The sequence below is a fragment of the Vidua macroura genome, chromosome 12 (genome assembly GCF_024509145.1).
Source record: "Vidua macroura isolate BioBank_ID:100142 chromosome 12, ASM2450914v1, whole genome shotgun sequence".
NCBI classification, from domain to species: domain Eukaryota; kingdom Metazoa; phylum Chordata; class Aves; order Passeriformes; family Viduidae; genus Vidua; species Vidua macroura.
This window is the reverse complement of record NC_071582.1, coordinates 536,396-552,340: the sequence shown is the minus strand read 5'-3', so window position 1 is coordinate 552,340 and position 15,945 is coordinate 536,396. Positions and strand designations below refer to the sequence as shown.

General features: G+C 42.1%; 1 protein-coding gene across 3 annotated transcripts in view; it reads right to left on the bottom strand.

Annotated features, from left to right (window-relative positions):
- USP3 (ubiquitin specific peptidase 3) overlaps window positions 1-15,035 on the bottom strand; it is a 42,157-nt gene extending 27,122 nt beyond the window's left edge. The window contains exon 1 of one of the 3 annotated variants that reach the window (XM_053987977.1): window positions 14,614-15,035. In XM_053987977.1, coding sequence (XP_053843952.1) covers window positions 14,614-14,743 — 130 coding nt within the window. In that variant the 5' untranslated portion in view covers window positions 14,744-15,035. The remainder of the gene's footprint in view (window positions 1-14,613) is intronic. The other 2 variants (XM_053987975.1, XM_053987976.1) reach the window with 2 other exon arrangements.
- Between the last annotated feature and the right edge of the window lie 910 nt (window positions 15,036-15,945).

Genomic DNA, 15,945 nt, shown 5'->3' with positions numbered 1-15,945 from the left:
TAAAATTATGTTCACGCACTGTAACCAACCCCATTAAAAAAATTATCTGTCTTATTTAGTGGTATAAAGACCAAGGAACATTGGCTGCTTTCTCAGCTTGGACAAAAGTTTGGCTACTGAAACAGTTACCAACTGCCTCAATTTGCTGTATTTTTAGAATAGATTCAAGTGGTTGGGCAAAGACAACACTAACGTGTCAAAAGGGAAAGCAAAGCTGCAATGCCACAGTATTATCTGAGGCCATTTGCCACCTTACATCAAAATCATCTTAATTCAGAAACTGAGAAACACAATTTTCTATCATGTAATAGGAAGAACTCTTTTACAGAATGATTTCTCTAAGTAAAACCTGAATACTGATGTGTTACACAGTCTGCAAAGCCCACTCTAAATGAAGAGGAATTATCAATACATCCCCAAGAGAACAAAGACTCATACATAACTTTGGGAACACTCAGAGACTTCCACGCAGCTTCCACTTTTTGCAAATCACCCAGATAAGGTTCACAGTTATTAGCAAGATAGGGCTAATCAATTTGGTGTTCTCACCACAGGGTCCCCACCCCATCCCACCCCCATGATCATGCAAATATGTATTTTTCATGCTTGATTTTTTTTTTCTTATTGAAAACTGACTCCAACTGTGCTCTTGTGAAGCATGACTGCTCCTGGCAAACACTACATTTCTTACACAGCAAAGATGCAGACTGTCACTGAAGCAAGATTACAGCTATGTAAAAGCACAACAGGACCTGTGGAATTAATGGGTTTGTTTAAACAGCACACTGCATAGCTGAGAAACTGGCAATAGAAAAAAGCAGCAGGAAAAGGAAGAGACACACAGGAAGCAGTTTTTGTAAAGCAGCCAAGCTCAGAAACCTGCAAGATGCAGTGTCCACCAGAGATCTGGCAGCAGCACAGCCATGTGATCGACACAGCGAGACCCTAGGCCAGAGCTGCCACAGAACGGTGCTTACAGCCACGATTTAAAATAGCCTTTCATTGGTAGACTAAATAAAAGGTCACCAAATATCAGCATATTAAGAGCAATACTTTAGTCCTTCTGTTAAAAGCACTTTGACTAGAAACAAGATTAGGGTCACTAAACTATTTCCAATAGTCTCCATAGCCTTTACCAGACAGCCTGGGCTTAGCTCTCAAAAAGAGCTATAGCAGCACTCCTATGTTACTGGCCCAATTATAGACCTCAATAACACAGTGACCTGCAGAGAAACATCTCCGGACTAATTGATCTTGGGTCAGTTCACTTTATGCTCACACAATGGGTCAGCTATACCAAAACAAGCTAAACTGAATTTAAAAACCCCACTGTTGCTCCATTCAGGAAGAAGGAACAACATTTACAAACTTGTGGTATCAGTGGTACACTGACATTGTGCTGAGGAAGTAATCCCACAAACACGAGCACTTGATGACACATACCTATGCTACGTAAGCACAGCGTGCTCTATCATGTGACATGTGCCTATCCAAAAAGCCCACAATAATACTGTTACAAGAAATGGACTACTTTTCCTTTCCCATACCTCTACCTTAATTTTGTCTTAAAAATCTCTCAGTGTCCTGTTTAATTATGATTTAGTAATGGGACTCCCATTTTGCTCCTTAAAGAACCTGTCAATTGCAGTAGAAGAGAGCTGGGCAGTCTCCACTAGCAACACGTGAAGGAAAAAAAGCAGCAACAATCCACACAACAAAATGAGAAACTCCTTCCTGGTAAAACATGAACCTTCTGCTGTGACACATCAGGCCTAAGGAATCAGACTGAAAGCTACCTTTTCCAAGAATCTGGAAGTAAAGGTGGGAGAAATTTGCAAGCAAAAATCCTGGTGACAACAAAAAATTCTGTACTAGTAGTTAACCAAATTTACAAAAACTCCTTTAGTAATAGCATTTCAAATGCAAAGATTTTCAGTCAAAGGATTCAAAGCATTTTTCAGAAAACCCATTTCCATTTTACAGATGAGAACAAGAGATTGAATCATTTACCAAAATAATTTTACCAGCATAGATCAGAAGTGAGCCTACTACCCATACACCTTAGTCCTTTAAATTATTTTAACTGCAGCCAAGGGGAAGACATCCCAAAAGCCACCACTCTACGCAAAATTTGTAAGGTGATTTGCCAAAACAGCTCTGAATTGAACACATAAAACTTCCCATATGCAATATACAACAGGCATCAGGTATTTGAGAGTCATCCACCTAAGCTGGTGTTCTAAGTAGGGAATCATGCAAGTTATTAACCTATGAGAAACATCAACACAAAAAGAGTGGGAAGGAGGATCCTAGGAACCATAGACCGGTCAGCCTGACCTCAGTATCTGGCAAGATAATGGAGCAATTTATACTGAGTGTCATCATGCAGCATCTACAGGATGGCCAGGGTATCAGACCCAGTCAGCATGGGTTTAGGAGGGTTAGGTTGTGTCTGACCAACCTGGTCTCCTTTTATGACCAAGTGACCCTCCTGGTGGATGCAGGACAGGCTGTGGATGTTGTCTATTTGGACTTCAGCAAGGCCTTTGACACTGTCTCCCACAGCACACTCTGGAAAAGCTGCAGCCCACGGCTGGGACAGGAGCACTCTGTGCTGGGCTCAGAACTGGCTGGATGGCCGGCCCAGAGAGTGCTGGTGAGCGGTGCTGCATCCAGCTGGGGACAGTCACCAGTGGTGTCCCTCAGGGCTCTGTACTGGGCCAGCTCTGTTCAATATTTTTATTGATGACATGGATGAGGGTATTGAGTCCTTCATTAGTAAATTTGCAGACAACACTAAGCTGGGAGTGTGTGTTGATCTGTTGCAAGGTAGGAGGTCTCTGCAGAGAGACCTGGAATGGCTGGATAGATGGGCAGAATCTAACAAGATGAAGTTTAATAAGTCCAAGTGCCCAGTCCTGCATTTTGGCCACAATAATCCCCTGCAGCATTATGGGCTGGGGACGGTGTGGCTGGACAGTGCCCAGGCAGAAAGGGACCTGGGAGTACTGGTCGACAGCTGGCTGAACATGAGCCAGCAGTGTGCCCTGGTGGCCAAGGCCAACGGCATCCTGGCCTGTATCAGGCATGGTGTGGCCAGCAGGAGCAGGGAGGTCATTCTCTCCCTGTACTCGGCACTGGTGAGGGCACACCTTGAGCGCTGTGTCCAGTTCTGGACACCCCAGTTTAGGAAGGACCTTGGGACGCCTGAGCGCATCCAGAGGAGGCAACGAGGTTGGTGAGGGGCTGGGAACACAAGCCCTATGAGGAACGGCTGAGGGAGCTGGGGTTGTTTAGCCTGGAGAAAAGGAAACTCAGAGGCGACTTTATCACTTCCTGAAGGGTGGTTGTAGTCAGGTGGGGATTGGTCTCTTTCACCAGGCAGCAACTGACAGAACGACAGGTCACAGTCTCAAGCTGTGTCAAGGGAAATTTAGGCTAGATATTAGGAAAAAGTTTTTCAGGCAAAAGGTGATAAAGTACTGGAATGGTCTGCCCAGGGAGGTGGTGGAGTCACCATCCCTGGATGTGTTTAAAAAAAGACTGGATGTGGCACTCGGTACCATGGTTTAGTTGAGGTGTTGGGGCTGGGTTGGACTCGATGATCTTTCAGGTCTCTTCCAACCTTGTGATTCTGTGATCAAGGAGACAAATGCACTGGATGTGGTCCCTCCTCTGCGCTTACATGCTAGAGCTGCAAAAAGGTCCTGCCCACTGCTGGAATCCACAGCTCTGGAACTCCCTCTGGATGCAGGCAAAATTTTCTTCAATGATTGAATAAATCAGCAGAGGCGTTTTCTCCACAAAATCCCCTTTCATTCAAGATGTGAACATCCCAAGTTTAATGCACATACCTCCTACCCTTGAAAGACCTTCTTTACAGACAACTTCTAAATGCTGAGGTAGGACTGCCAATTCCTTCCCATGAGTAAGTACTTCTTTTGGGGAACGGTGAAATAAAGCAAGGGACCAGCCTAGCAGTTACAGCTTTCACCCAGGCTGCAAGCTCCACAGCAAGGAACATCTGTGCACTCTACATTCAAAATCCACCAAACTAAACACTCAGTTGTTAAAATTGAGACTGGAACCAAGGATTTTCCACCAAGATGAATGGACCAAATCATAACATTCAAGAGCCATGTGCAGTCTTTCCTCCTGGCCCACAAACTCACTTATAAACCAGCATATACAATAAACAGAATCTCAAGGCAAAAATTACAAGTCTTCCTCATCACAGAACATCAGTCAAGACTGCAGGGTAGGTGGATATGTGCAGAATCAGACACTCTGGCATTGAAAAAACACCTTATTACCAGTAACAAAGAAGCCTTAAAGAATACAGGTAATTAGTACTTTTACCAGCAGCATGTAAAAATGCCTAATAGGCAATGTAAGTTCCTTACTACTAAGTACACCCACACCAACACAACTGATCAGGTTCCCAGATTCTGACAATCATTTGTGTATTTAAAAAGGCAGTTCCTTCAAGTGTACACAAAAGCTTTATTATTATCTAACCTTACTGTATGTTTACATTCAGGAGGAATCAAAAATACTGAAAAGACAGGGTAGGCCTTAACATACCCAGAAGTGCAGTAAGAATACTAACCCTATCTTATAATCTAGGAATATGTTCTTCAAAGTTAAATACAGAGTTAAATATTCATGCTTGTTCACTGTGGGTTTGTTTTTTTTTTTTGTTTGGGTGGGGAATATTTAAAGTATGTATGCATGTGGGAAAAGCATCTGCTCCACATTTAAGAAGGCCAGCAATTCCAGGTGAATAACTGTAATGGAAGTCAGGTGACTGAAAAAGGAAGTAAATGTTGCAAGAGCATTTTTTTAACCCCTGAGCAGATGAAACCCCCATTCTAAACAAAGAATGCAGGAAAAAGGAACATTACAGACTTTGAAAACCAGTGACATGTTCTACACTTAGAAGCCAGCTGGTCTTACTGTTCAGGTTTTAAAGAATACTCCCATTTGTTTTCAAACTTAATTTCAAAAAGTTTTTCTTTCCCTCCTTCCCTCTGCCCCATTAAAAGAAGTTTATACGTGCACTAAATTTGCTCTAAACTCTTAACTGTTACAAAAAAAAATCTATTTAACAATATGTTGCACAACTTTCACGTGTAAGACATCTTTATTGCATATTTTAGAAAAACAGCATTCTAGCCAAAACTAAACCAGACAGAAGGGAAAAAGGTTTTCAATTAATACTATTTTAAATGCTTTGTTTTAAAATGAGCTAACACACACATAACTAAACTAAAAGTTAAGAAAATACTAAGGAAATTTCAATTACATTTATATCAAAGCAAGAGAACTCACAAGGAAGCAAGTCTCCTAGTAAGCATTGCTAAACATATAAAAATGTTAAAATCTTCTTTCACAATGAAAAGTCTCAACAATATCAAATCATAGCCTGACTCAAATCACATTCAAATATAAGAAAATTCAAATAAAACTCCAAAGAACATTTAAAGAAAGAAACAAACAATCCTCACTTGCAGCTATGAAAAAAAACCCAAGTTACTTCCCTGTCTTTATCTTTCAGACAAAATCCAAAAGATCGGGTTTCTAGTACGAAGACAAGTCATTTAGTGATAGTTTGTGAACTACTATTTGTGCTCATGCATACCTGTACATGTAGTTTCCTCCCCCTTGTGCTAAATAAAAGCATTGCTCAGTCTCATAGAAGAAATTTCACGTGGTTACAGTGAACTATTCCCATTTACAGTGGAAAACCATAAATAATTTAGATATACTAAGCAACATTTGCGTGAGAACATAAAGCATGGTTAGGTGCACAACTTCTCACAGAATAGGTAGGTCACTGAAGTGCCCAACACATTCCAAACGCTGAAGAACGTCAGAGAACAAGGTGGTCAGCTTCATCGGCCTGAAATTCTCTTCCCCACACTCAACCACACTGGCTTCAGTTCGGCATTCAGATTATGCAATCAGAATTCCACATTGAGAAACAGGGATGTTACAAAAATGCAGGCGTTTTTGCTTGCCTGTATTCTCAGTTCAGTGATGGAAAAGCAGACAAGGAGGTCAGGAAAACTACTTCTAAGCAGTATAAACAGGTCCCCAGGAAGTGGCTGAACTGGGGGAAGGAGGTGCCAAACCAAAGTCAGGTCACTCCCACCAGCACTACAGAGACAGCCCGAGCTCACTGCACCGCTGCTCTGGGTAAGGGAGGGAGAGACAGGATCAGCGTCGCCAGTCACACACAGACATCCGGCTCCCAGGCTACACCAACGCCGTTTCTTCTGAGAATTTCATCTTTCTGTATGTCCAGCCAAACTTCAGGACAACGCAGATGTGTCAGCAGTTGATCTTCCCACATATACCACAAAAATCACATCCTACCTGAAAGCACAGTGAAAAGTATGGAAAGACAGACTGACAGAAAGAAAACAATAGGAGGCAGTCTGATCTTAATGAACAGGCATAGACAAAAGCATTTTTTTTTTAATTACTGCCTCTATTTCTCCTTTACACTCTAAAACCACTACTTTGGCTACTTTGATAACGAATTAGCATACAACTTTAAATACATATATTTTAGAATTGAATGTTTTTGGCCTGCACAGAAAAACAGATATCATTCCTCAGTGTAGCAGTAGCATCCACAAAAAAAAAAAAAAAGAATATAGTAAATCTTTATATTAGAGCAAGACACATAAATGCTCATTTTCAGACAGCAGCCAGCCAGAAAAAATGCACCAAAGCCAAAGGTGTAATGTCATTTTGAATAACTCAGCAAATAATAGCAGGTCAAAATACGCAAGCTGGGAATAAGAGGGAAAACAGAGGAAAAAACAGAAAGAAGTCTTCTTGTTTTCTTTATATAATCTAGTAATAACCTGTTTGTTTGTAGTTGCCACTATTACATTCCTACTTCCCCAATACCAGCAAAATATACATTAAACCATCCCTGTGACCAAAAAAAAAAAAAAACAACAAAAGAGAAAGAAATGCATGGTGGATGAAAACATTACCAAATCAAAACATGAACTGAAGGGTAAAACCTCCAAAAAATTAAAAAAGTCAAGGTTATGGTGAGAAAACGTTATAAGTAAGTATGTAGTTATTATCTTTCACTATTATTAGCATTTGTAAATTATTTTAATATAGTACAGTTTGTAATCGCTTTTGATATAGTGTAATTTGTCAGCCTTTTATGGTTAATACCCTAATCTCTATGTAAACTGTATATCTTAGTGTAATAAATATATACATTATAGTTTAGGCTTACGCAAAATATTAAAATAGAGGCTATGTACTGTGTATTATAATATTAACTTTTGCAGACGTAATTGTAGTTGTGAAATAATAACTAATCCCTTTATTTTTGTAGCTGACTGACAATAGTGAAATAGCTAATGTTGATTGAAAGTACTTGTAAAACTAGCTATAAAGTCTGTATGATAACATTGGAAAAAACCAAACAAATAACACCAAAAGCACAAGGAAGCATATAGCACAGACCCTTCGGCTAACAATAAAACCACAAACCACAGACCAGGGGGCCCCATGAAGAAATAAAATACAAGACTCTCAGAATCCCATCTGCATTGTGGCATGTACTCTAAGAAGATGTGGTCAAGGGTCGAACTACGATAAAGAATTTTCGGACCGTGTAAACTCAAAGGAATGTTTGTATATATATATATATATAATATTCATTAATATGCATTTGACCAATGCAATGAGAAAGTGTACAGGAAGAGTTGTTATAGTTAACGGTGTGCTTCTAGCAGTTCATCGTGCACCCCAGCACTGGGTACTATCCCTTTTATCTCTTATTAAACTTTTAAAAATTTTAAAGAGTGAGCTTTGTTTCTCAAAATACACCTATTTTGACACAGACAAGCAGATGCTCACATTCCCACCTATGAATTACCTTGAAAAATCAGTGTTTCCCTGTTTGATATTGATAAGGACCTTCAACCCCCATCCCCAAACCTGAGGGTATCACCTTGCTTCACAGGCAAAAAGCTGTCTGCTTGCACCACGGGGGGCAGGCCAACTTCCAGAACCACCACCTTTTTCTGCCAGGCTGCCTGGGGGTATTGGGATTAGATTCACCTGGGTAATTAAATCTGGCACACAAATCCCAAACTATGTTTACAAATCTAAAATTATGCAAGATATTCCAAAGGGGATATCTCCAGAGGATTGCTTTGACATACCAGATAAGACTGCTAAATGCCAAGTGTAGTCATTATGTTAAGTACCATTTAACATATCCTCTAATAATCGAGGAAAATAATTTTTAAGGACAAAATCTTACACTACTCCCATAACAAGGGCACCATAAAGCAATTCCAATTCACTCTACAATAAAATCTGTTTCCTCCAACAGTACTGAAATATAAATCAGAACAGCCTTAACTAGTTTTCAGATCCAAATTTTTGAGTAAATTGCACTTTCTAACCTTCATGGAATATAAATTTTAATTAATGGCTTTTAATCACTTTTTACCTAGGTAAGGAATGTTAGTTAAAACAAAAAGCAAAGCATGAACGGGGTACTAAATGAAGTGAGTGCTACTGATCAAATGAGAAATGGCTCAAAGCTTAATTTCATTCCAAACGCTAGGTCTGAAACTTTCACTCTGTCAACCTCAGACACACATGTGACTAAAAAAAGCCAAAACTTAACGACTTTAAGTGTGCCAGCCTCAGCACCTTGACACGATCAAAGCATAAGGCACTGATACTGTTTAACACCTGCATACCCTGAAGAGCTTGGGAAAGGCAGGTGCAAATCATCCTGCTTACATTGAAACCAGCTGTAATGAGATTTACCCTAATCTGAGGTAAATCAAGAGTCTGCCATGCACACATAAGTGCCTCATCCTGCTTCCACAATGTCAGACGATCCTGTCTCCTTACCTGCCACACCTTGAAGAGTCATTTCAAAGCACTGGATACTTACAACAGACAGTAATAAAATTTGCCCTTCAAAGTTGATCTTCAAAATCATCATGAACATTAGATCTAGTTTCTCAAAGGCAACATATTAAATGCCTATTTCTTTCCTCTGAAGCACCTCTTCCCCAATCTAATGTTCAAATTTTGTGACAGATTATGATTGTTGTGTAGAGTATAAACAAAATTTTCAAAAGAAAATCTAGGAAATATTAATCCCCACCAATTTAAGTTTACTAACTTGTAAAAGATACTAAGCATCTGAAAGACTCACTTCTTTTTTTGCAATTAAAAGAAAATTTCCATCTAACTCATGAAACCAAAATTAAGACTTTTATCCTATCTCAATAAATGTCTATCTTCTAACAGAACTGGTTCCAAAGCAGTGTGCTCTACCTCACAGGCCATGGTAGCTGCTGACCCCATGGTCAGTTCACACATCAGTAACCAATTCAAACGAGGAAAAAAAAAAAAACAAAACAACAAATTTAAGGAAAGCAAGACTGAGTCTGCAAAAGCATAAATCTAACAAGCTAACTTAAAACAACAGCCAGGGAATTAATCTAAGGAGATATTACAACCTATAAAATAGAGTTACTAACAAGCATTCCTGCATAGCAGTGACCCAGAGAAATGAAAAGGTGAAAGAGTACCCAACTCTGAAATTAAAGTTACTAAATAAAAAGGGGTATTTTTAAAATTGCATTTACCTTGTCATTTAAATTTCAGAATAAATCTGGCAATTTCAAGGCCAAATTAATTTTCCAGGTATGAGGTGACAAATAATCCTCACACACACAATACAGACTATTAGATCCACACACTGTCCATGATCTCACCCTGAGTTTACATGCAGAGAACTCAAGTTTTCTTAGGAATAAGGTCCTACCTACCACTCTCCAGTTTCAGCAATTTTTCCCTCCTCCTACATTACAGTAATCATGAAAAGACAGAAGAAATCAGGACCTCTACTAATAAAACTGGAAAAGCAGACAGAGACAGAAATACTTATGGAAATGGAGAAGCAACACTAAGAAGCAGCTGGGATGAAAAGGAAAGACAAGAGGGTAAAGTCTATACCTGTGCTTTTACACTCGACTTGTTTTGGGACCGACTGCAATGGTCCAAAGCCAGAAATCACAGTGTGGCAGAATGGCATTACCGACCCCAGTGAAAGCAGAACAGTGAGACTAATTTAATTGAGAAAACCAAATCTGATGGGAGGTAGGCTGGGAAGCAGCAAACAAACAAAAAAAACAAAAAAAACCAAAAAACACCCCCCCCCAAAAAAAAAAAAAACAAAACAAACCCAAAAAAAAAAAAAAAACCACAAAAAAAAAAAAACCAAAAAACATCAAAAGCAGCCTGACCCAGTGCAGTCACGTTCTTGAAAGCTCTACGCAGCCCAAAACATTTGATCTCAAATCTAAATAAGCACTCAGGGATATCTGGGGTTATTCTGAACAAACTGAATTTACCAAATATTTTAGTAACTTAAAACACACACAAAGAGAGTCGTTAACTCAGCATGTAGATTTCCACCATAATCACTGTTTATGAGGCCTCACAAAGCATGCTCATGCTGGTTCTCCTGACTTTCATATTCCCAGTGTCATTTCCAAATCCCACAATGTATGTTTCTGACCACTGGTGCAATTACAACTCTTATGCAACAGAAATCAGAAAGCAAAAAATTGATGCCAGGCACATGTATTCAGCTTTTGCAGGAAACACCAGTCTACAGCCAGAACTGCTCTTCAATACTTAACAAAATTTTGTTCTTTAAGGGGGAAAAAAAAGTATTCAACTGACAGTCATCTGAAAAAACAAGTTTTAAGCATCTTTCACAAGTGCAATTCCCCTTTAAAAAAAACAAAAATCACAGAATCTCTACTTCAGCAGATGCAATCCTATCAGTCCACAGTTGTTCTTCTAAAGAAAGAACTTCCAATTCTACACTGAACAACCAATGAGCCCAGTGAGAACAATTAATGAATCCTCAACCACACAGAAAAAAGTTGGAAAACTGCTCCAGCCTTGCACAGGTGTGCTTAGAAGATTGCAATCTCACTTAGGTGGGGCAGGGCTCCCTGTGGTTTGATGACTCTATGAAAAGCTGTTGAGAAATACCACATCTGAGCTGTTCCAGAGTACTTTTAATAATTACATGATTTGCACAACAGTGCTGAAGGTGTGGCACATCATACAAATGCAACAGCTTCAGTCTGTGACACAGTACTGCCAGTGCCTCCAGCTACTCTGCTTCCAACTTCAGCACAAGTTTCAGAAATTAAAGTGGGTGGAAAGACTGCAGTCCAATTGGAATTAGCAGATATCTGCCCACATTATTTCACATGACAGCACTGATTAAAAGCCATTTTCAGTTTCTATACTATTTCTACTTTACATATATATCTTCTCCTAAATGCCCAATTACAACAACCTGCCTATAGATCTGGGGGGAAAAAAAACAAACCAAACCACAAAAAAAAAACCCCACAACACAAACAAACCAAAACATTCTGCACTTTCTTTTGATAATTTTGAAGCTTCTCAAAGCAAATACACGCTGCTTTCTGCACTGCTTACTGTACACAGCAGGCCTGACTGGATCAAATACCCAGGGGAAAGCACACCACTTTATGAACGGGGGGGGGGAGGTCTTAAATTCTCTGACTTCCAAACTACCTAACAGGAACATAACAGAAGACGTAGAGACACTTAAAAATGAACATAATTATTACTTATTAACTGAGAGCAAACCCGTTGATATTTGGATCACACCCTTGCTGGCAGTGCTTCCTCCCAGTGCTTTTTTAAGAATCTTCCTCCATCACAAGACCTCCAAAGCAACTCTGGCAGGAAGCTTTCAAGGAAAACTTATTTCAGCCAACTGAGAGCAGCTCAGGCTGATGCACACTCCTCTAACCGACTCGCTACCTTCAGTAAGGCTGGCTTCCAAATACCAGCAACAAATGCAACACTCCTCCACTACACAGTGACACAATATTCAAGATCAAGTAACAATATTCAAAAGTGCCTCCATATTACCTTATTACCTCTTGCAATCAAGCGTTTTTGTGGAGAGACAAGGAAAAGATACTCCACCAGTGTACATCACTCAGCATGGCAACTACAGCTCCACAAACCTCTAGAACCCCCGATAATGACAAAAATAGCCACTGACAGTCTGAACTAAAACTCACTCTCCAACCTATTCTGCAACATTTTGCTATCACTAGCACATCAGGTGGCTGCCAGAAAGTTTCTTGGATCACTATCCTTTACTGGAAAGGTCAGCAACAACTACAAACAGGACTGACAAGTTCTGATTTTAAGACAACATAGTTGATGAGAGATGCCTTGTAATTACAGACTGTAGAAAACTGCCTTCCAAATAGTTTTCTACAACTGGGACACCACCACCACCAAACAGAACTAAAACCACACAATTTTAGAAAACAGCATCAAAAGTAATAGAAAATGCATTAAATTTTGACAAGGTATTCATTTACATGCAGCATTGTCTGTTTAATTTTATATTGCAAAATTACATCAAACTCAGCAAATACAACATAGTATCTAGCGTGACCTGACATAAACCAGTATTATGTATCTTTAAAAAAAAATAGAAGTCACCAAAATGAGTACAAACAATAAGAAGACAGTACTCTACATACTATTAGGCAGTTAATACAGCAATAATCACATACTATTAGCTGGAAATGAGAACTGAGGCACTATAGCTTTACTATACTAGTAGAAATGCAACAGGTATTTTTAAAAAACACGCAATTTCATTTGCTTTAAATTAACAGGAGCCTGCTGTTTGTTCACTGGACTGTTTTAAATTCTATGTAACTAGCTTTTTTCTCTGGCCACTTGTTAAGACTTCAACAGTTATCTGTGCGAGTACTGTGTGACTTATCTTTATTTTCTTAAAAAACATTACAAACAAAAAGCTCCCTTAGATATGGTGCCATCATTATTCAGTTCCCAAAAAGCCCTCATACCTTCCCCCCTGCCTCAGTGCTGTAAAATAACTCGGGTGATTGCCCAGCAGTTGGCTCTCCTTGTAGGTGCTGGTTTGTGAGAAACTCCTCTGAACAACAAAGAAAAATTTGTTCTAAGTGCTGAACTTCTTTGTTGAGAAGCAGAATGCATAGGAGGGTAGCCATAAACTGGCTATTATTTTAAGCTAGGAAGTTATATTAATACCTCAGAATATCTTTTTAGTTTTGGTACTTTTATCTAAGTTCTCTGAAGGGTGGTTCCCATATGCTTCTTGTTGACAACTTTGCTTACCCTTGACATTCTGAAGATAACAGATGGACTTACAGAATTAAACTTCTTGTCAACAATTTGTTTGTTTTTGTAAAAAAAACATTAGGGACAACAATTTTTCCTGTACTTTTCCTTCTAATAATTTCTCCACATGACTCCACTGTAAAGTGTACACCCTCTAAATCAAAAGCATTACAGAGAAAAATAACTGGTTTTGCAAAAGGAAGCAGAAACACTACCACACCTTGGCTCCCGGAAACTGCAATCAGGGAACAAGTTAAGTAAGCAACAGCCTTCCCACACCGAGGCACTGACACTACGAGACAAAGAAGAACCATCTCTCCTTTAAAAAAAAGGAACACCTTAAAATACATCCAGCCCTTCAGTGCTCCCTAGTCGGTCATTCCCAAAGGAGGCTCTCTCTCTTTCTCTCCAGTATCCACAGGCACAAGTCCCGCTACGACTCTACGCAGGGCCTACTTCCCATGTGAAATCGATGTGGTTGGGTCCGCTTTCGTACGGAGCACAACTGAACACAACTACAGCAAACAAACAACAACAGCAAACATCGGGGGTTAATCTGTGTAGAAAGCTAAATTTAAAACACCTGGCGCACGGCACGTTTAAAGGGAATGCCCCTGAACAAACAAGATCATGTGAGGGACAGTAGTGTCGACGGGATATTTGCATTATTAAATCAAAGAGCAAAATACTAGAAAAAAGACGACCTCTACACTCCTACCGATTCACAGGCAGGTGAGCGTGACTCCCAAACCCCCCACAGACCACCTTCACTGAGATGCTCCTTGGTCTGAAGGGGGGGTCCCAAGCGACGCCTTAAGCCGTAACAGTCTTATTAAAACTACACACTCTAAACTCCTTCCAAAAGCGTGTATTATATTAAAAAAAAAAAAAAAAAAAAAAAAAAAGGGAAGTAATCTCCAGCCAATTTGAAGAACACACTGACCCTGCAGCTGCCAGCGGCTCCTCTCCCCTCAGCCGCGGTCCCGGGACAGAACCGAGCACGCAGCTCCTCCGGCAGACAAAAGGAGCGCAGAGCGCGGCCCCTCAGAGCTCCGCGGCGCCGAGCGTCGGCCCCGCCGGGACAAAGTCCGCTGCCCACCTCGGGCCGGACAGCGCTGCGCCGGCAGCCCGGGGCAGGGCCGGGGCTGGGAGAGCAGCCCCCGCTCCTGCCTCGACACGCGGCTCCCCCGCGGGCGCAGCGGCGGCTGGAAGGCGCAGCCCCCCTGAGAGGGTCCTGCGGGACGGCCCCGGCGGGTGGAGGCCGGTGCAGCCGCCCTCCCCCGCGCCCCCGAGCCCTCCCCCGCCCGCAGAGCGCCCTCCCGCCGCTGGGCAGCGAGGACAAAGGAACGGCCGGGCTACCTCGGGCCGGGAGGGCCGCGCAGCGCAGGCCGCACTCACCGCTGCAGCACCAGGAGGAGGGCGAGCCCTGCGGGAACTTGGCCGAGTCGGGCGCGATGCAGACGCTGGAGCCGAGGTGCGGGCACTCCATGGCGGGCGCGGCGAAGCGGGGCGAGCGGGCGGCTCCTCGCGGCGCTACAGCGGCGGCGCCCCGCGCACAACAGCCATCTTAAGGACGGCCTCCCGCTCCGCGCCGCCGACAGCCAGGCCGGGCTTTGCGGGCAGCCGCCCTCTCTCCCGTCCGCTCCGCGCGCCGCTCCCCAGCCGCCGGGCTTTGCGGGCAGCCGGCCGCCCCGGGGCAGCTGCGAGCGGCCCGGCCCGGCCCGGCCCGGCCCGCGGAGCGCGGGGAGTGCTGTGGGGTGAACGGACCTTGGAGAGCATCCGCTTCCAACGCCTTCCACTAGAACAGGCTGCTCCAGGCCCCATCGAACCTGGCCTTGAACACTTCCAGGGATGGGGCATCCACAGCTTCTCCGGGCAACCTGTGACAGTGCTTCACCAGCCGCACAGTAAAGAATATTCTAATAACTATTCTAAACCTGCTCTCTTTCAATCTGAACCCGTTCCCATTTGTCCTCTATCACTTCATGCTCTGCCATATAGTCATGCCCGATCTTTCCTTTAGGTTCCCTTGAGAATTAGGTCATTCTGAAGCTTGTCTTCTGGCTGAACAATCCCCAAAATTCTCTCAGGCTATCCTCACAGCAGAGCTGCTCCACCCCTCTGGTCAACTTGGTGGCCTCCTCTGGACTCACTCCAGCAGCTGCACGTCCTTCCTGTGCTGGGGGTGCAGGTGGGGTCTCACCTGAGTGGGGCAGAATCCCCCCTTTTCCCTGCAGCCCAGGACACGTCTGGCTTCCTGGGCTGCATGCACTGATCGCCAGCTCATGTCCAGCCTCTCATCCAATGTTCTGTTCTGTAAGATGCACAGCCTGAGGCTTGTGCCAACATTTTTTTTAAGAGCTACATGGCCTCAAATTTAGCTTGTTACTGAATTTCCTACTCTATGACTGTAACACTTAAGTGGTAATAAAAGTACAGATGTTGTGTAACAGCTTTACAAGATAATGTAGAATAACAGTTCTCACACTCAGCAATTTTCAATACCAATATGCAGTTCCTTTTAAAATAGAGCAAATAAAGTCCACCAGCATAAAAGTGAGGATTTTTTAGTCTAAGGAACTGTGACAACCATTGTATATTACGAGTTTTAGACCCTTTCTCTTACCTTAATGTGAGAAACACAATTTTGCCACTGGTTTTGCCCATTGTGTGACCTTTGTGTAGACACGA